We start from the raw sequence: 15,631 nt of genomic DNA, 5'->3' as shown, positions 1-15,631 counted from the left end.
TTTATTGGTGACACAGATTTGAATACTGATAATGAACCTCGTACCTGCAATTAATAAATTCAGATTAGCTAGATGTATTTTGAACCAAAAAAATATCTGACAAAGATGATTTAACTAAATTTTGTCAGAAATTCTTTTTTTCAGAGTTTCATCTGTAGAAAATAAAGACTCCGTGTCAATGAACTTTAGGAACACTCAGTTTTTAACAGTGCAATAACTTGGGCAAGAGCACATTCCCAAGAACTTCAGAAAACAACAACAGTATTTGAAAACTTGGAAATTCTGCAAAGAGTAAATAAAATCACAGAATAACAAGGAAGCCCTTTTACCTGAGATGCACACTGGACCTGAACAATTTTTGTGACACCATAAGGCTGCTTCTGTCCAACTGGCTGCATCTAGAATGGGAGAGAACAGAGGAATTGTACACATGCTGTGTGTGGGAAGGAAGGGAGAGCAGCAGCAATGTGAAGGCTCTAGTGCCTGGAGTTTTCCATCAGGCTCATATACATATATCTAAAAACATATATTTAAAAATTTATTTTGCTTATGATAAATATTTATCTAGACACAATATACCACACGTATACCTTCCAAAGCAAGGAACTGAAAACAAGTCCTCTCACGCGAGCAGACTGTCTTCCCATCACGACTAAAACTTCCATCCGAACATTAATTCAGCTTTTGGGAATGTTGACTCTATAAGTGTTGATCGTTTACCCTACCTTTCAGAACTGTTTCATTATCTACACTCTCATACATGTTAGGCAACACTAAAAGGTGCATTCCAACTCCATATAGAGACTTAATAACATTTATGTTTGTTGACCTTCTTGAAACAAGATGGAGAGGGGATTATTGTAATGAAAAATTATGGAATTATTCAGAAAATACTGACAGCACAAAGGGGCAAATACCAAAAATAATCACTTCACCTGTTCAGACAGCTTGCTGAGTGCTAATTAAATTGCAATCACACACTGAGGAATTGGCTGAGGGTTTAGATCCCTCAGTGCATGTCTGCTCAGCTTGGCATCAGCAGCTGCCAGGACCAGCAGCCTACACAAGAAACAGGATGGAAGGGACTAGAAAATACAACAGCAGCAGGCTGGATGTCACCAATACACTCTGGGCAGGAATGCTATATTCTATTTTGATTGTTCCATCAACAAAAACAATGGGAAAATTCAGAGAAATAGAGAAGAGGCTTACAGAGTTTATATTCTTTGAGAGAAACATTTGAAGAAACAGTCTGCTTTTTTGAGACAGGAGGGGGAAATAAAACAAATTTCCCCAAAATAAGCAAAATAATGAAGCTCAGAGGAAAGATACATTGGGATACTTTCCCATCCTCCTAGGATGAAACAAAGTAGCTATTTAATTCCATTCTTAAAAGAAAATATACTTCCAACACAGAATCATCCCACAAAACATGGGATATCTACAACGTGGTATTTCTTGACCAGAAATTAAGATCAAACAAGTATTAGACTCTTGCATCTGTTGGGAGTTGGGTGACAAGAACAAATTTCTCGAGAAGGCAGTAAGTTCCAGCTGGCTCCGCCACCCTGTTCTCCCAGCAAAGACTGACAGCTCCCGTGCAGCTCAGCTGCCCGGTCCTGGTCAGGGAATAGGGCACCAGGGCTGTACGGTGGCCACCAAGCCTCCCCTGAATTGCAGCACATCTGTCATGCAGGCCACTTAGTGTGTGGGTCTGCCCTGGTACTCAGCAGGGTCTGAGGCAGCACAAACCCCTGAACACAGAAGAGAGGCACAGGCAGCCTCCTGCCGCGCTGTTCCCTTGTGGGTTCTTGCCTGGGTTTAGTTTCTCTTTTGGTTGCACGATAGGGTTGGGGTTTATTTCTGTTACACAAAAGAGTGCCAAAAGACAAGAAGCTCTTACTCTTGTGAAGTTTTTTACATACACGAATGGAGCTTTGCCCTCAGATAAATGGCCAGAGGTAAAACTGATTAATTTTGACAAATGCCTATGATCAGGCTCTCTGTGGTAAACATCGAAGCTGTCCAAGTACACAGCCAACCTCTCTCAGCTTTTCCAATGTCATTTAGTTGACTGTTCTCTGGTGTGCTTTGCAATTGCTGATCCTAAAGAGTTGGAAGTGTGCTGGTGAAATATGCAGCCCTGCCTAGGACAAGCCCTTAGGATCTGTTGGCACAGCTCCTTCTCTGCCAGGCTGCAGTGCAGCCCTAAGGCCAACTGCCACTAGATTTTCAAGGTTTTGCCCTTTGGCCAATAAGCAGGTAATTATTCCAGGAAAACCAAACTTCAAAACAAGGTAAGGACAGCCTGGCAGAGAGCAGCAGGGAAACCTCTGAATGCAGTTTTATTCTGCTGTGTTTTCTGCAAGCCAACTGATTTCCTATCAGCTCCCAAGACTGCGTTAATAGGTTGTTTTTTTCTTAGTTTTTAAAGAAGTCAGCATAAACTGTTGGCTGGATTTCCCAGTAGAACTGGAGTGACCTTTATGAGGTGAGGACACCTGCTAGTCCTTTTTATGCTGAACTTGTCTTTCATATCTGCTTTTACATTGTGGCAGAATACAGGCAGACAAGACAATCACAGGCAGACAAAGAAACAACCCTGAAAGGCCCCTTTCTGATGACTGCCAGATGTACCATGAAAACTCCACTAAATCAAAGAGAAGTCAGGAAAAAAGATGGCAAAACGAGTTGAGGGGAATGTTACCATTCCTGCAATCTTTCTTCAAACCAGTGGCAAGATGTGGTTTTGCCACATTTTGCTCTTCCTCCAGATTACCTAGGCTGTTCCCTCACTAGAGGAATTGCCTCACACTGAGAAAAAACACTGAAATAAAACGAAGTAGGTATTTGTCTCCTTTATGACAATGTTTTGGTCCTGGTGGCTCCACAGCATGCTCACCACCCAAGTCTGGGTAACTGGCCCTGCTGCAGACAGCCTTAAAAGCACAGCCTCGTTTTGCTTATGGTTTTTCATCTCTGCTGTTTCCACAAAATGCTCCTGGGAATTAGAGTGACAAGAAAAGGGTAACATGCCATTGAATGGGTTGCTCAAGAACAGAGCACAGGAGGACAAATAAAGTCTGTGCAGAAAAGGTTAAGAGACGGAAGAATGAAAGAGAGGGCATCTATTTTATCATGGAAGAACTGAGGTAGAACTGTGACATCATCACAAGGAATATCACAGATAACAGCAAAGGAGATAACAGCATGGCTGTACCAAGGTTACCACTGCAACATCTTACCAATTTTACCTCCTTGCCTTCTACTAACTAACTAAAGTCATACTAACTTTAACTAAAAGATAATGTATTTTATTAAAGTGACTGCATTGTTCTTCTAGATATATCATCTGGTGGAAGAGAAGCCTCTTTCTACAAATTCTGCTTCTTTAAATGATCAGGGCTACAACAGCATTATTACTGCTTGAATTAGCATAAAAGAAAACAAGAACATGCCAATATGCATGAATTTATGTTAAAATGTGGTTTATGAAAAGGTGGTTGCAGTATAGACATCTTCTCCTTCATGCTTAGGATAATTTGGACAGACACAGGAATAACAGGTACTCTCCAAAGAAAACCTTAATAACACATGGACTGCAAAACAAGAAAAAAGTATTTTATATTTTATCTAACTTAATTGGCCATTAAATGTTCTTCATAATTAAAAAAGAGATTGCATGTGCTCTCTAAGGTTACTAGAAAAAGAAACAGGAAACATTGAAAGTTTTAAAAAAGAAACAGTAAAATCAACATTTTGTCTAAAACAATGGATGTAAGGGCATATCCAAACAGTAACATCCTGCTTCGTTCCGTCGAGTCCAAACCCACATGCCTGCTTTTTTGTCTCATTCATATTGAAAAGCAGCTCACATTTCTTCACTTGCCCCTATCATCAACTTTAAAATGCAAACTCCTCCAGCTGTACATGCATCCACTCAGTCTCACACACACAAATGCTATGTGTCAGCAGCTCAAGCCTGCAGTGGGAAACAGCCCCCTACAGAACACTGGTCATAGTGTTCAAAGTCAAGTGGGTCAGAGAGTCCACATTTCTTTCAGACAACCTCTCTCACCTAATAGAAGACACAATTTGCTGGCTTTCCTCAGCTGAATAGGACATCCAGCTCTTGAGGATGTAACAAGAGCTCCTCAAGGTTGTCTATCACCTTTTCACTATGAGCAACAGCAGCAGAAAGATGATGGTTAAGGAGGAGACAGAGGTCTGAGACTCATTAGTAAGAATGGTGGGGGGATACAGGATAGAGGACAGAGTAGACAGGAGTATAATTGCTATAATCTCAGGTTAGGACAAGCCTCAGTCACCCAGTGCTGGGCTGTCAAAGAGGTACGATTAGCAAAAAAAGGACCTGTCACAGCTCATTTATTCCGCGAAGCTTCCCAAAGGGCTACTTTGAAAACCTTTCTAAAAAGTCCTTGGTAGAAAATAGCAGCCAATGAACAGAATGAGATTTGTCTTGGAAGTGTGGGGCATTTAGCATTATTCAAGAGCAATCTCCCTGCACAGCTGAAGATAGCAGTCATGGGATAATTGTTATATTCTTCCTTCCCCTCCCCCTTTGCTACTCAAAGCCTGGCTTGTGCAGGGTTGCTACCAGGCATCCGTGGCAAGTTCAGCAAGAAACAGTCTCTGTGGTACTGCTTACCATGTTGTTCCATAGGCCCACAGCCACAAAAAGATAATCTTCCAGAATTTCCACTTCTGTCTTTGATGTGGTAATCAAACCATCCTTGCCCTGAAAGAGAAAGTACTTTGAGCATCATAAAATAATTAAGAGTATGGAAAGATGTGATATTCAGTCACAAAAGTTCTCAATCTATAAAAAAATATTCATATCCACAAGAAAATCAATCTTTGGTATTCTCACAGAGCCACTTGCCATTGATCCCAGTTACTACTGGTGTGTCAAGACAGAAAGATGCTGTTTCTGTAAATGATTGTTGCACATCAACCGGAGAAGAAGAGCAGAGCAACAGCACAGCATGATCGCAGTAGTGACACACAGTAGAGCAGGAAGACACAGGTGTGAACACATGAATCATTTGGAATAATGATTCCAAACAACACTTCTTCTAGCCAAAACATGCATTTAAAGATTAGAAACACGCAGAATTTGTCTTAAGAGAGCATGCTGAATTTTAAATGAAATGTAACTGTTGGAAGAGTTTGGAAGGTTACACATGGTGGCTTGCAGGCATACCACAAATCATACGAAATAGAGAATCTATCTATGACATATGATGGCATTCAAAGAAATAACAGAGCAAATTACTGACATAAAAAGTAATGCCATGAAAGTTAGAAGTCTGCTATTTGCATATGGACAAGCCATCAACAAAAAAAAAGCCTGGCAAAAGATGACCTCAGAAGCAACAAGATGATTTTGCAACATAGCAGACACTGCTCTTCCTGGAAGAAAAATTTCTTCTCCCAGTTCACTTTGTTCTGATACTGAGCTGAGGGGAGCAATGGAATTACCTCAAATTCATGGAGCTATTATGATGCTCAGAAACCAGACCATGACTCACTACCAACCTATTTTACAAAAAACCACCTAATGTGTTGGATTTTGATACCTCACTCCAAGTGAGCCATTCTCTAAAAAGTAAGACTCTCCCTCTTCATTGCCAGATCTTAGACAACCTTGACCTTTGAACTTCCCTTTAAAATCACTTAGGACAAAACCATGCCTGACATTGTAGGCAATCCCATCTTCATTCCCTACTGGCTACACCAGGAAATATTAATTCCCAAGTTCCCAGACTCATTGCAGGGAAATAACCATACTTTCCAATATAGTTTACAAACACCTTTATCTTTTGTCCCTCTAACTCTCAAATACTTCACATTACCCACTTTTTGCCTTTGTTGTCAAACACATTGAGCATAATCAGGGATGAATATGGTGATGACTACAAAGATATGGAAAAATCAGCAGCACTGACAGTTTCCACACTTGTGACCTTAGGTGCAGAGGTGTCATAGCTTGATTTATCCAGGCGCATAGCATCCAAAACACAGGACCTCTGACTGGTGCTGTTTAAATCAAGTTCCACTCTCAGAACTTCTATGTCTGATCCTGAGGTGTGTTCTTCCTGTGCCTGACTATCCTTGTCTTCCAGCATTACACAGCCTAGGACAGGAAAGCCTGCTGAATATTGCACTCAGTCTCAGCAGACCCAAACCAGAAAGAATGCAGCAGCTTGAGTTTACTCACCAGTCTGAGCAGCAGATTTCTTTCTTGGAGAGAAGGCTGAAGAACAACAGTGAAGTCATCCTTTTGATCAAAACTCTCAGACTCCAGCAGTTTTTCCAAAGCATCCTAAGTAGACAACCATTTAATGGGATAAGTATTATCAGGTAGAGAGTGTAATGTATGTGTGATTCGTCAGGGCTTAAAGTAAATTAAAATTATCCCCATTCCTAATAAACCACAGAAATAAAATTGTGTAATTCAGAACAAAGACAGTAATTACATGAAATCTTGTTACACAACAACTGGAAAATCCTTGTAGCTATAAGAAAGATGGTTTACCATCATTTTCTTTGAAAGGGAGGCAAGCTTAGCAAGGCAATGAAACGTCATGTTTATTGCCACCCTGGCACGTTTAAAAGAAACTCTAGCACAACTGTCTTTGTCTTAACAGAAGGTTTCCCTCTTCTAAATCATGTGGCATTTTACTGGGCAAGATGGATCATTTCTCTGATGGGATACAAAAAATCCTAGGTTGCCAAAAGTTATATAGACATTTAAAACTTCAAGAGATACTAAGATCACTCAGGTATAGAGAGAACCTATTGTCAATATTCCTGAGGTAAGAAATGGGATCAGGATTGCTATGGATATGTGACAGAAAGGCTGTCACTCAACTTCCTCACTGCTATTCCTCCCTTAACTCCTTGCTTCAGGCCAATCTGGAAAATGAATAGAGATGTCTAGCAATATGAGAGCCAAACAACACCAAAGATACCGTACCTGATAGGACCACCTCAGTATGTTATCACCTAATGCAGAGCAACTGAGCTGATTCCTGCCTGGATTGCTGCAGAAAAGAGTTAAAAACATGAAAGACATTATGAACTTTTGATAAACAAGGTGGATGGCATGACTTCTTTTGAGCCACTGACAAGCACATGCTAAAGACTTAATTGTTTTATGGGTAGAAAAGGCTACATGGAACATGCTAATCTTTGATATAAACATAGAATGATATATATTCCCATATCCAGAGCTTTGTATCTCTTTTTGATTTGAAAGCCTAGTCAGTTGACAACTACGCCAGACTTAGATTAGCACAGGATCTCACAAGCTAGCGACATGCTCAAGCCTAAAATAGCAGCTGCACTGGTTTTCAAACATCTCCCTTTCTGTAGTCACACAGAAAAATTGAACAAACTCAAAATACATCCACAGGAACTTTTTCTTTAGTATTTGGCATGAAGACCTGCACCTAGAAATGTGGATGGAAGCTGCAGAAGGTTATACATGCTAAAGGATGACTGGCACAGTCAGATTTCTGACCTGCAAGGTGAGATGTGTATACTGCGTATTTTTGAGGCTAGCTGGAGAACTCTGGGAGTTCCCAAAGCTGTAGACAGGAACAATATAAGATACACAAAAGATTAGTCAGGTTCCAGCAAAGATATACTCCCTTAAAATTTCCTAGATGGACTGGAATCTGAGAAAGTTTCTGGGGGGTTTGCAGATACAAGCAATAAGTATGTGTCAGGATCCTTTTCACAGAGCTCTAGCTAAATCCATAAAACAAGAGTTTTCTGATGAAGTGCTATTATCACTGCTGGTGAGTGAAAGAAATATGAACTCAGGACCAGAATCTTACCCAAGCCTAACAAAAGAACCTCATAAAATACATGAAGAGAGTTACATGCCTAAAGATAGGGTTCATGCACTACTTCTAGTGCAGATGCTTCTAGTAAGTAAGAAATTAGTAAAGGAGGGACCTTTAAATCCCCATTATGTCCCAAACTTCAATGCCTAAAGTTCAGTACTGACATGGGACTGAAACTGTCAACCACTATTATCCTCTTTGACTCTTGAAATTTCACATTTTGGTATGGATTTATATTTTTCTCTCAGAGCACACCTCATAATGACAACTTAGTAACCAAATGCTGGAGGTCCTTATCTGGGAGAGGACCTGGGCCTCAGGCTGTCTAACAAGCAGTAAAGTCCGAGACTTGCAAACTTGTGGGACCATTCAACCAGATAAACACAGCTATGAGAGCATGCTGACAATAAGAAAGCAAATTGCCTTAAGTACAAAAGGAAATATAAAAATTCCTCAGAGGAAAAGAAAAATAGATCTATTTAATTTTATTTTTTAAGGTCTTTTATATATGGTAAGGCCCATATTCCTAAACGCATCTTTTCCATATTTCTCACATTTTTCCCCTTCATGTTCGTGCAGGAGAAATAAGCTAGAGTGCCCCATGCAGTTGCTTTTGACAAGGAAAGCTTTTCCTCTGCTTGTATTTGTTAAGCACATGGTTACATAGCAGCCAGACCTCTTCCCCTCTTCCATCAGAACGTCTCCAAGGTTGTGTACTTGCAAAGCTTGTGAAACGCTTCAGGATGACTATATTAGTACATATGGTGTCCTATGCCATGAGCACAGGGAAAAAAAACTACTGTGGAGTAAGATGGAGTGTAATCTCACCAGCTGTAAACTACTCCATCATAACTGCTCATGTGCACACTCCTACTCCATACTAAATCGGGACACAAACTACTCACACTTTTGTTACAAAGTACGGAGAAAGACAGATAAATAGATGCAGTTACCATAAGGAACTGGCAGCTTGGATGTTTTCTACCCTGCATACCCTAAGCCCAAGTAGTATCTTTCCAATAGCCTAATAACGTCCTTTAAAATCAGTTACCCATTTTGTGAACACTGATATGTAGAAACTTAAACTTTTGAAGCTTTTGACTTGAGAGTTGCAAAACAAAAGTATCACTGAATAAAAAACTGGGGGCAGCTAGACCATGCAATCTTGTGGCCACAATCTCAGCGCTGGGTCTGGCTGGGATGGAGTTAACTTCCCTCATAGCAGCCCATATGGTGCTGTGTTTTGGATTTGTGGCTAAAACTGTTGATAACAAACCAGTGCTCTGGATCTTGGTGAACAGTGCCTGTACAGTGTTGAGGCTTTCTCTTTTTCCCGCACTCTGACCCCATATTTAAATAAGCTGTCCAATATGACAGGATTAAAAGCACTAGCTTCCTAGTAAAAATATATCTTTCAGAGAGAGTATATCAGAAACAAAGCAAAGACTTAAAATCTTTTACATACTTTTGTATTAAGGGCAGAAAAACAGTTCAGAAGATTGTGGCTCAGTCATAAAGTCAATGCATATACATAGCTGTTTGTTGAACACCAGCAGGAGACAGCGACAAGAAGTTAAAGAAACCTGTTACCTGACATTACTGTAATTTTGGCATGAGAGAGAGGCAGTTGTGAGCTCAGTGGAATCCACTAGATTTACGAAGGCCTTGGGAACCTGAAGTAATAAAGTAAAAAGTATTCATGCTAGATTTGCAATTAAAGATCAGCAAGCAGCAATTATGGCAAACTACATCTACAACCTCACATGTATTACCTCTGGCCTGGGATTCTGCCTACATAAAATCAATGATCTAAGTCTTCGGCAATTCTGTCCTGAACCCTGCTCCTATATAGGCCTGCTATGTAGTATCATCATTTATGAAGTACTTATGACCGTGATTTCTTGACTGAGACACAGCAATTCATTTTACATAACCAGAATGGCCACCAGCCAATTCAATTGAACTCAAATGAACTTGGAACTACTGTTTTTGTGGTAACAGAGCAATGCAAAGCTGGGGACGAAACATCCTGTGTAACAGCACAAGCACTCATGCAACCCACCACACCTCTCCCCCATGCAGAAAGCAGCTTTTCATTTACATAATGACATATCACTTTTACAAGTGCACATAAACAGATTCTGGAAATAATAGTGGAGAGAATCTGAAGAGAATGTGGGGGTGGAACTTCCCCCAAACACAACATTTGTCGAAGTCAGTTGGAGAAAAACGAGTGGTTATGGCCTGATGCAACTGAACCGTAGCAGGTTTAGAATATGCTGTAGGCCTTCAATGCAGCAAAACAAAATTACTGGAAGATGCTATTGAAATAATTCAGTTAAACGGTTTATAGTCTGCTTTAGTAGTAATCTATCCTCATCTAGTCTACTATTCACAAGGCACAACACAGAACACTTCCCAGAAACCATCCTGGATAAGCAGATAATTCTTAGCTCAGCCAGCTAGAAAACCTTTATAAAGGCTGAGATTTTAAAATGAACACAAAATAGGAAAGAAGATCTATGATACATATTTTAGTGGGTGTTTTCCCTGGTCTGTAAAGGTCATCACCAGTTAGTTAGCAGCCTGTACACTGCCTAGGTGTTCCACACCAGTAATTAGATACCAGTTACTTTCACCAACAGCCCTGTTAAACATGACTTTCAGACCTAGACAGATGTACTCCAATTTTCACAGAAATCATTTTTAAAAAACCCAAAGACTGAGTGATTATCTTGTGAGAGATTATCTTGTGTTGCAAAACAGAGCAGTTACCCATCCATCCTTTCTGTTTGCATGCATCAGCTTTTTAAAAGCAGGAGTAAAGCACTTATTGAAAACATTTGGAGCCAGTGGGTTGAAGTCAATGAGACTGGTGTTCTAAGCCATGTGAAGAGTGGTACAAGCCCTAGTCTAGAAAGGGAGACTGGAAAAATACACAAAGGATTCAGCTATTCAGGGCTGATGAATACGTCTTACCTTCTCATACAAAAAATCCAAGACAGCTGTAAGTTTTTCCAGGTTTTCTGATATGCAGTCCTTCTGCAAATGAGAAAAAAAATGCCATCAAAACTACTAGAAAAACCAGTTATCCATTTCCTAGAAGTCACAAACCCTGTGTATTGAGCTGTGTACAGAAGGGTTATTAAGAACCACTCTCTTCTAAATTCAGCCTTAGCCAGCAACAAGTAAATAGCATGGGAACTAGTCTTGTAATTTAGCTGCCTATAAATAGACAACTTGACATATATTGAAAAAAAGACAGGGATAGGGAAGAAAAGTATCTTTATACTTGAGGTGGAAAACAGTTGTTCCACTAAGACATTTCAGACTAGCGACGGCAAATAAGGCACAGATGTTTATAAATACAAAACACATCATGTGCCAGGAGCTTACATCACTGGATAGAGGTGTCCCAACATCCCAGACTTAACTATGCCTTTGGTTCACTGTGGCAGAGAGCAGAGCATGGGAAAATGTCTGAACTACCTGCCTTGACTGTGAAACCACCCCACAAAGTGCTTACCAGTTGTGTGGGAGCATAGGAGGAACATGGGGTTTCCGCACTAAAAAACACTGTGATCAGTTTCCAATCATTTTGGAAATCCGTCATCTGGGAGAAAAAAATAAAGGAATAGGATGATAGGTGATCTATTTGCTGTTTTCCTTTCTCACACACAATTTGCTATGGCTTCAAAACCAGTGAGACCAAGCAGCAGTCCATGGCCCAGCCCTGGCCACCGTGATCCCTTCCATTTGACAAGCCACCCAGCTTTTCCCTAGAGGAGACAGCAAATGGGTGGTTAGGCATCAAGTGCTGCAATTAAAGCTGAACACACACCTACAAAAAGCTCAGGATAGAGCCTGGAATTGCTGCTGCTGTAGGAGACTATTGGAAAAGACAGGCATGGACAGCTCAGCACAGAACTTGATGCTGCCTCTTTCCATCACTGTTGCATCTTGCCAACAGGATTACTGTACATGAACTGCTGAGAAGCAGTCACACCAGTGGGACAAAGACTGGAATAAAAAATCTGAGAGCTAGAGCCCTGCTCAGCTGTGCTATGTTTATTAGGCAATGCTCAACAATCCTGAAGAGCCTTGGTGAGAACCACAAACATGCATGCTAAATCCCTACAGAGTAAAGAGGCAGCATCAGAATTGCCTTGGCAATTACATTTTCCCATTATTTCAAGACTATTTTACAAAATAACATGCCTCATGGTTAAGAATAAAGGAGAAATGAATGCTTAAAGCTCCAGGATGGGACCTAAAAAGCACTCAGCCATGAGAGAGCATTCAAGCTCTCACCAGCATCAGCCAAAGCATATCTAAGTCTTTATTGTCCTTTTTGAAAATATGTTCCCAAAAGACCAAAAAGGAACTGAAGAGACAAATACTGAGAATTATTATTTTGGGTTGGCTTCTCAGAAATACTGGCACAGTTACAGAGTGTAGCTAGCAGAAATCTCACATCTTTAGCCAACAGAAAGCAAACATATTGGCTTCCCTACCAAGCTCTTCAGCCGCTTTCACAAAAGTAAAAAAAGGTGGGATACTTTCAGAACAAAACTCTGCACTTGAAAGGCACAGAATTGATTCTTATTTACAACAGAAAGACCAAAGTCCGTTAACCTCAAGAAATGGCATTTTCTGTTTTGAAAAGATTTTTGAGTGCTGTTTAAAGTATTAAACCACTTTTCTGCCTCTTTCTGCTTCAACACCATGCTTTCTGAATTGTCCTTGCTTTAAACAAACCTGATTCTCTTTCATGAGCTCCACTATTTCTTCAGCTTGATGCAGGAGGTCTCTGAAAAGCAGAAAGGAAAAGAGAAATTATGAAGGCGTCAGTAAGGTTAAAGCTTTGGCTGATTTTTAGCATTGAATCAAACAACATTTGAGGATTCAGGTTGGATTAATCTTTTCTCTCCTAAATGTGTTAAGATTAGACAATTGACTGTGCTACCCAGAGAGCTTTGGGTGATTAGTTCATATTCAGCTCTCTGACTTTCAGACATGTGCACTTAGATGAAAACAGCACCTTAGTAGGCACATCTCAACTTCTACTTGAGCCAAAAGTTTGTTTTGCAGCTATAAAGAGACCTGACGTTAACTCAGGTGATCAGACCCCAAAGCTGGGCTTTGTTCCTCCTGATTCCAAGAGGTGCCAACTGAGCCACAATGGCAGCCTCTGGCAGTACTGAGCATATTCTGTGCCCAGTGAAGTGCTCCAGAATCAAAGACTTCCATCCTCCCCGTCGCCAGCTGTACATCAGCAGCCCAGCCAAAAGCCCCTCAGACTCACCTGGCTTGACTGCCTGGTGTTGCTCCTGCCGTGCCAGGCGGAGGGGACAGATGCAGGACCGAGGGGTTGAAGGTGCTAATGAGAGCTGAATGACACACACAGGTTAGGCCATTTCTGCATCCAACAGACTGCTACTCTGCTGATTCATTAAACACAACGGAACTAAAACAGCCAGAACATGTAAAATCTGAGCACCTCCTGGCAAGCATGAGAGGTATGCCCAAGCCCCTCTGCAGCTATTCTTCTTGGTTTTGTTCCTCACCTTCTGAAGTGAAGGCTTGATGTCTGAGTTTGCCTCCAGACTCAGGTCAAAAACCTCCATCCCCATCTCACGTCAGCCACAAGTAGTGAGGCAGGCTTAAATAGAGGTAGCTGTAGAAATGAAGCTACTGGGAAGGGCTACCCAGGGAGACTCATGAAACACCAACGAGTTGCCATGTTTTAAACCCCTTTTACAGGGAAATGGACATGACACCAAGGAGCTAAGATATTAGGAAGATGATTTGGATGGGAGGACCCTGGAGCTGTATTTTACACAGCATTTCAGTGGGCATGAAAGTTTTACTTGCAATGCCCTTTAAGCAAGTAAAGGCTGCCTTCAAAGACAGCCAATAGACAATGAATTCACAGATGTGGTGCATCTATGGCAGCCCCAGCATAAATCCTAAGCACATGGCAGTTCTGGGCAGGCAAACCCACACAAGAGCTCACCAGGCCAGCATGGGCCGCAAGCACACACCAGCAGAGACTGTGGAGCAGGTAGAAATAACAGGCCAAAAAACCCTGTTGGGCATTTAAGAATCTTGCAGCCATCTGTCACACCCCTTCTTCACTGCCTTTTGTCTGCCCAGACAGTCTCTTTAAAGCCAGCACAATAACCCAAGCTGGCTGTACTCATGTCCCCAGGTACACCACCTCTCAGGCTTCCTTTACACCCCTGTGCTGCACCTGCTCAGCAGCCCAGCAGAGCCCTGGAGCTCCTGCTAGCAAGCTGTTAAATTCATTTCTGAAGTTTTAGTGTGACAGCAAGACACACCTGCTAAAGTTGCCATGCTTACTTCAAGGAAGTTCTTTCCTGTGCTATAGAAAGAGAAAACAGGAAGTTTCTGTTACTCTATTTCTCAAAGAAAAATTATATTACATCACAGCCACAAATTCTTATCAGTTATGCTGCATCTCAGAATGTAAATTCATGGCAGCTGCTGCAAGTAAGAATGGGGCCTTTCTTTCCCCAAAACTGTCATGTCATCAGCTACTGCTGAGTAAGAACATAGTCTCTCATCTCAATTTTTTCTGTCTCTGTACCCTCTGCATGTTACAGTACTTGTGCTTGCTTATACACAGGTATAAGTGATGCAGGGGCCTCTCCGTGTATACCCACATACAAGTGCACACAGATGTTTATGCAACCATTAAAGAAACTTAGTCTCTTAAAGTTTATCTGTGCAGTGCTAAATCCTCATCTGGAATGCTATGACTCAAAAGATCTGCAGAGACTTGCAACTACAAGGTTTGGCCATGTGTTCACTCACTGAGCTAGATCTTCTGAAGGGGCATGGAAGAAGGAAACGGGGTAAAGCTTGTCCATTGAAGCACTGGGAATCAGCCAAGCAGAGGAAAGGGTATCTGGATTACCGTGTTCTTTCCTAGCTCTGATAAATCCCTCATTTCTGGTCTCTAACTAGTGAATTATGATGATTACTACCTAGGATTTATCATGCAATAATGATTCTTTATCAATGGTATTGCAACCCTAAGGTAATTATATATGCTGCATAAGTACAAAAAATTTCTATTACCTAAGACCAGGGAAAGTTACAGTGTCTCAAAATACTTTCCATTTTACATAAGCTTTCTCCTCCTCTCTATAGAACAATAAAAAATATTGCTTGGGCATAATTCCTGCACCGTGATAGTATAGAGGTTGGGATAATGAAACTTATAAAAGCTAACTTGTTACCTTCGGAGTAAATCCTCACCAGATTCTGGTGTCTGTGAACAAAGAAGAAATAAGAATAAGATTAAGCAAAGCATAAACTAGACCTACATATGTTGTTCCCCTACCATATTCCACTCCTGTTAGAGACAGTACTGTTTTCTACATACTCTTCTCCATTGTGTTGTAATCACTCACAGATTTAAGTTATTTTCCAGAACTTCTCTATTACAGTGCATTTTCATAGTCTGGTAATCCTTTCTTAGTTACTGCTTTCACTAATGATTTTTTTTCACATATGGCGTAAAATAAAATTTGACTAGTTGAAATCAAATTCCATAAAATGAAATGCTGTTCTAGACCAGCTTTCTCTGGATCTACTCCTACTCCTTTCCAACAAGGGACATGACCTGAAGTCATTTAGATAATTTACATAGATGGCACTCAGACAGAAGAGTGTCTGTTAACAAGAAAGAACATCAATAGAGGAACTTCACTGATTTCAGAGAGTTTGAA

The 15,631-nt window shown here is 40.8% G+C and overlaps 1 protein-coding gene across 1 annotated transcript in view; it reads right to left on the bottom strand.

The window, feature by feature from the left end:
- The window catches only part of PLB1 (phospholipase B1), a 78,519-nt gene that overhangs the window by 56,281 nt on the left and 6,607 nt on the right, over positions 1-15,631 (bottom strand). The window contains exons 5-15 of the mRNA XM_048299612.1: positions 15,140-15,171; positions 14,216-14,259; positions 13,180-13,264; positions 12,633-12,684; positions 11,401-11,487; positions 10,854-10,916; positions 9,465-9,547; positions 7,001-7,067; positions 6,242-6,346; positions 4,670-4,759; positions 330-398 (exon numbers count right to left, since the gene is read on the bottom strand). Of these exons, the coding sequence (XP_048155569.1) occupies positions 330-398; positions 4,670-4,759; positions 6,242-6,346; positions 7,001-7,067; positions 9,465-9,547; positions 10,854-10,916; positions 11,401-11,487; positions 12,633-12,684; positions 13,180-13,264; positions 14,216-14,259; positions 15,140-15,171 (777 nt within the window). The remainder of the gene's footprint in view (positions 1-329; positions 399-4,669; positions 4,760-6,241; positions 6,347-7,000; positions 7,068-9,464; positions 9,548-10,853; positions 10,917-11,400; positions 11,488-12,632; positions 12,685-13,179; positions 13,265-14,215; positions 14,260-15,139; positions 15,172-15,631) is intronic.

The sequence above is a fragment of the Corvus hawaiiensis genome, chromosome 3 (genome assembly GCF_020740725.1).
Source record: "Corvus hawaiiensis isolate bCorHaw1 chromosome 3, bCorHaw1.pri.cur, whole genome shotgun sequence".
Taxonomy (NCBI): domain Eukaryota; kingdom Metazoa; phylum Chordata; class Aves; order Passeriformes; family Corvidae; genus Corvus; species Corvus hawaiiensis.
The sequence above is the reverse complement of the archived record's forward strand: the minus strand, read 5'-3'. Positions and strand labels throughout refer to the sequence as shown.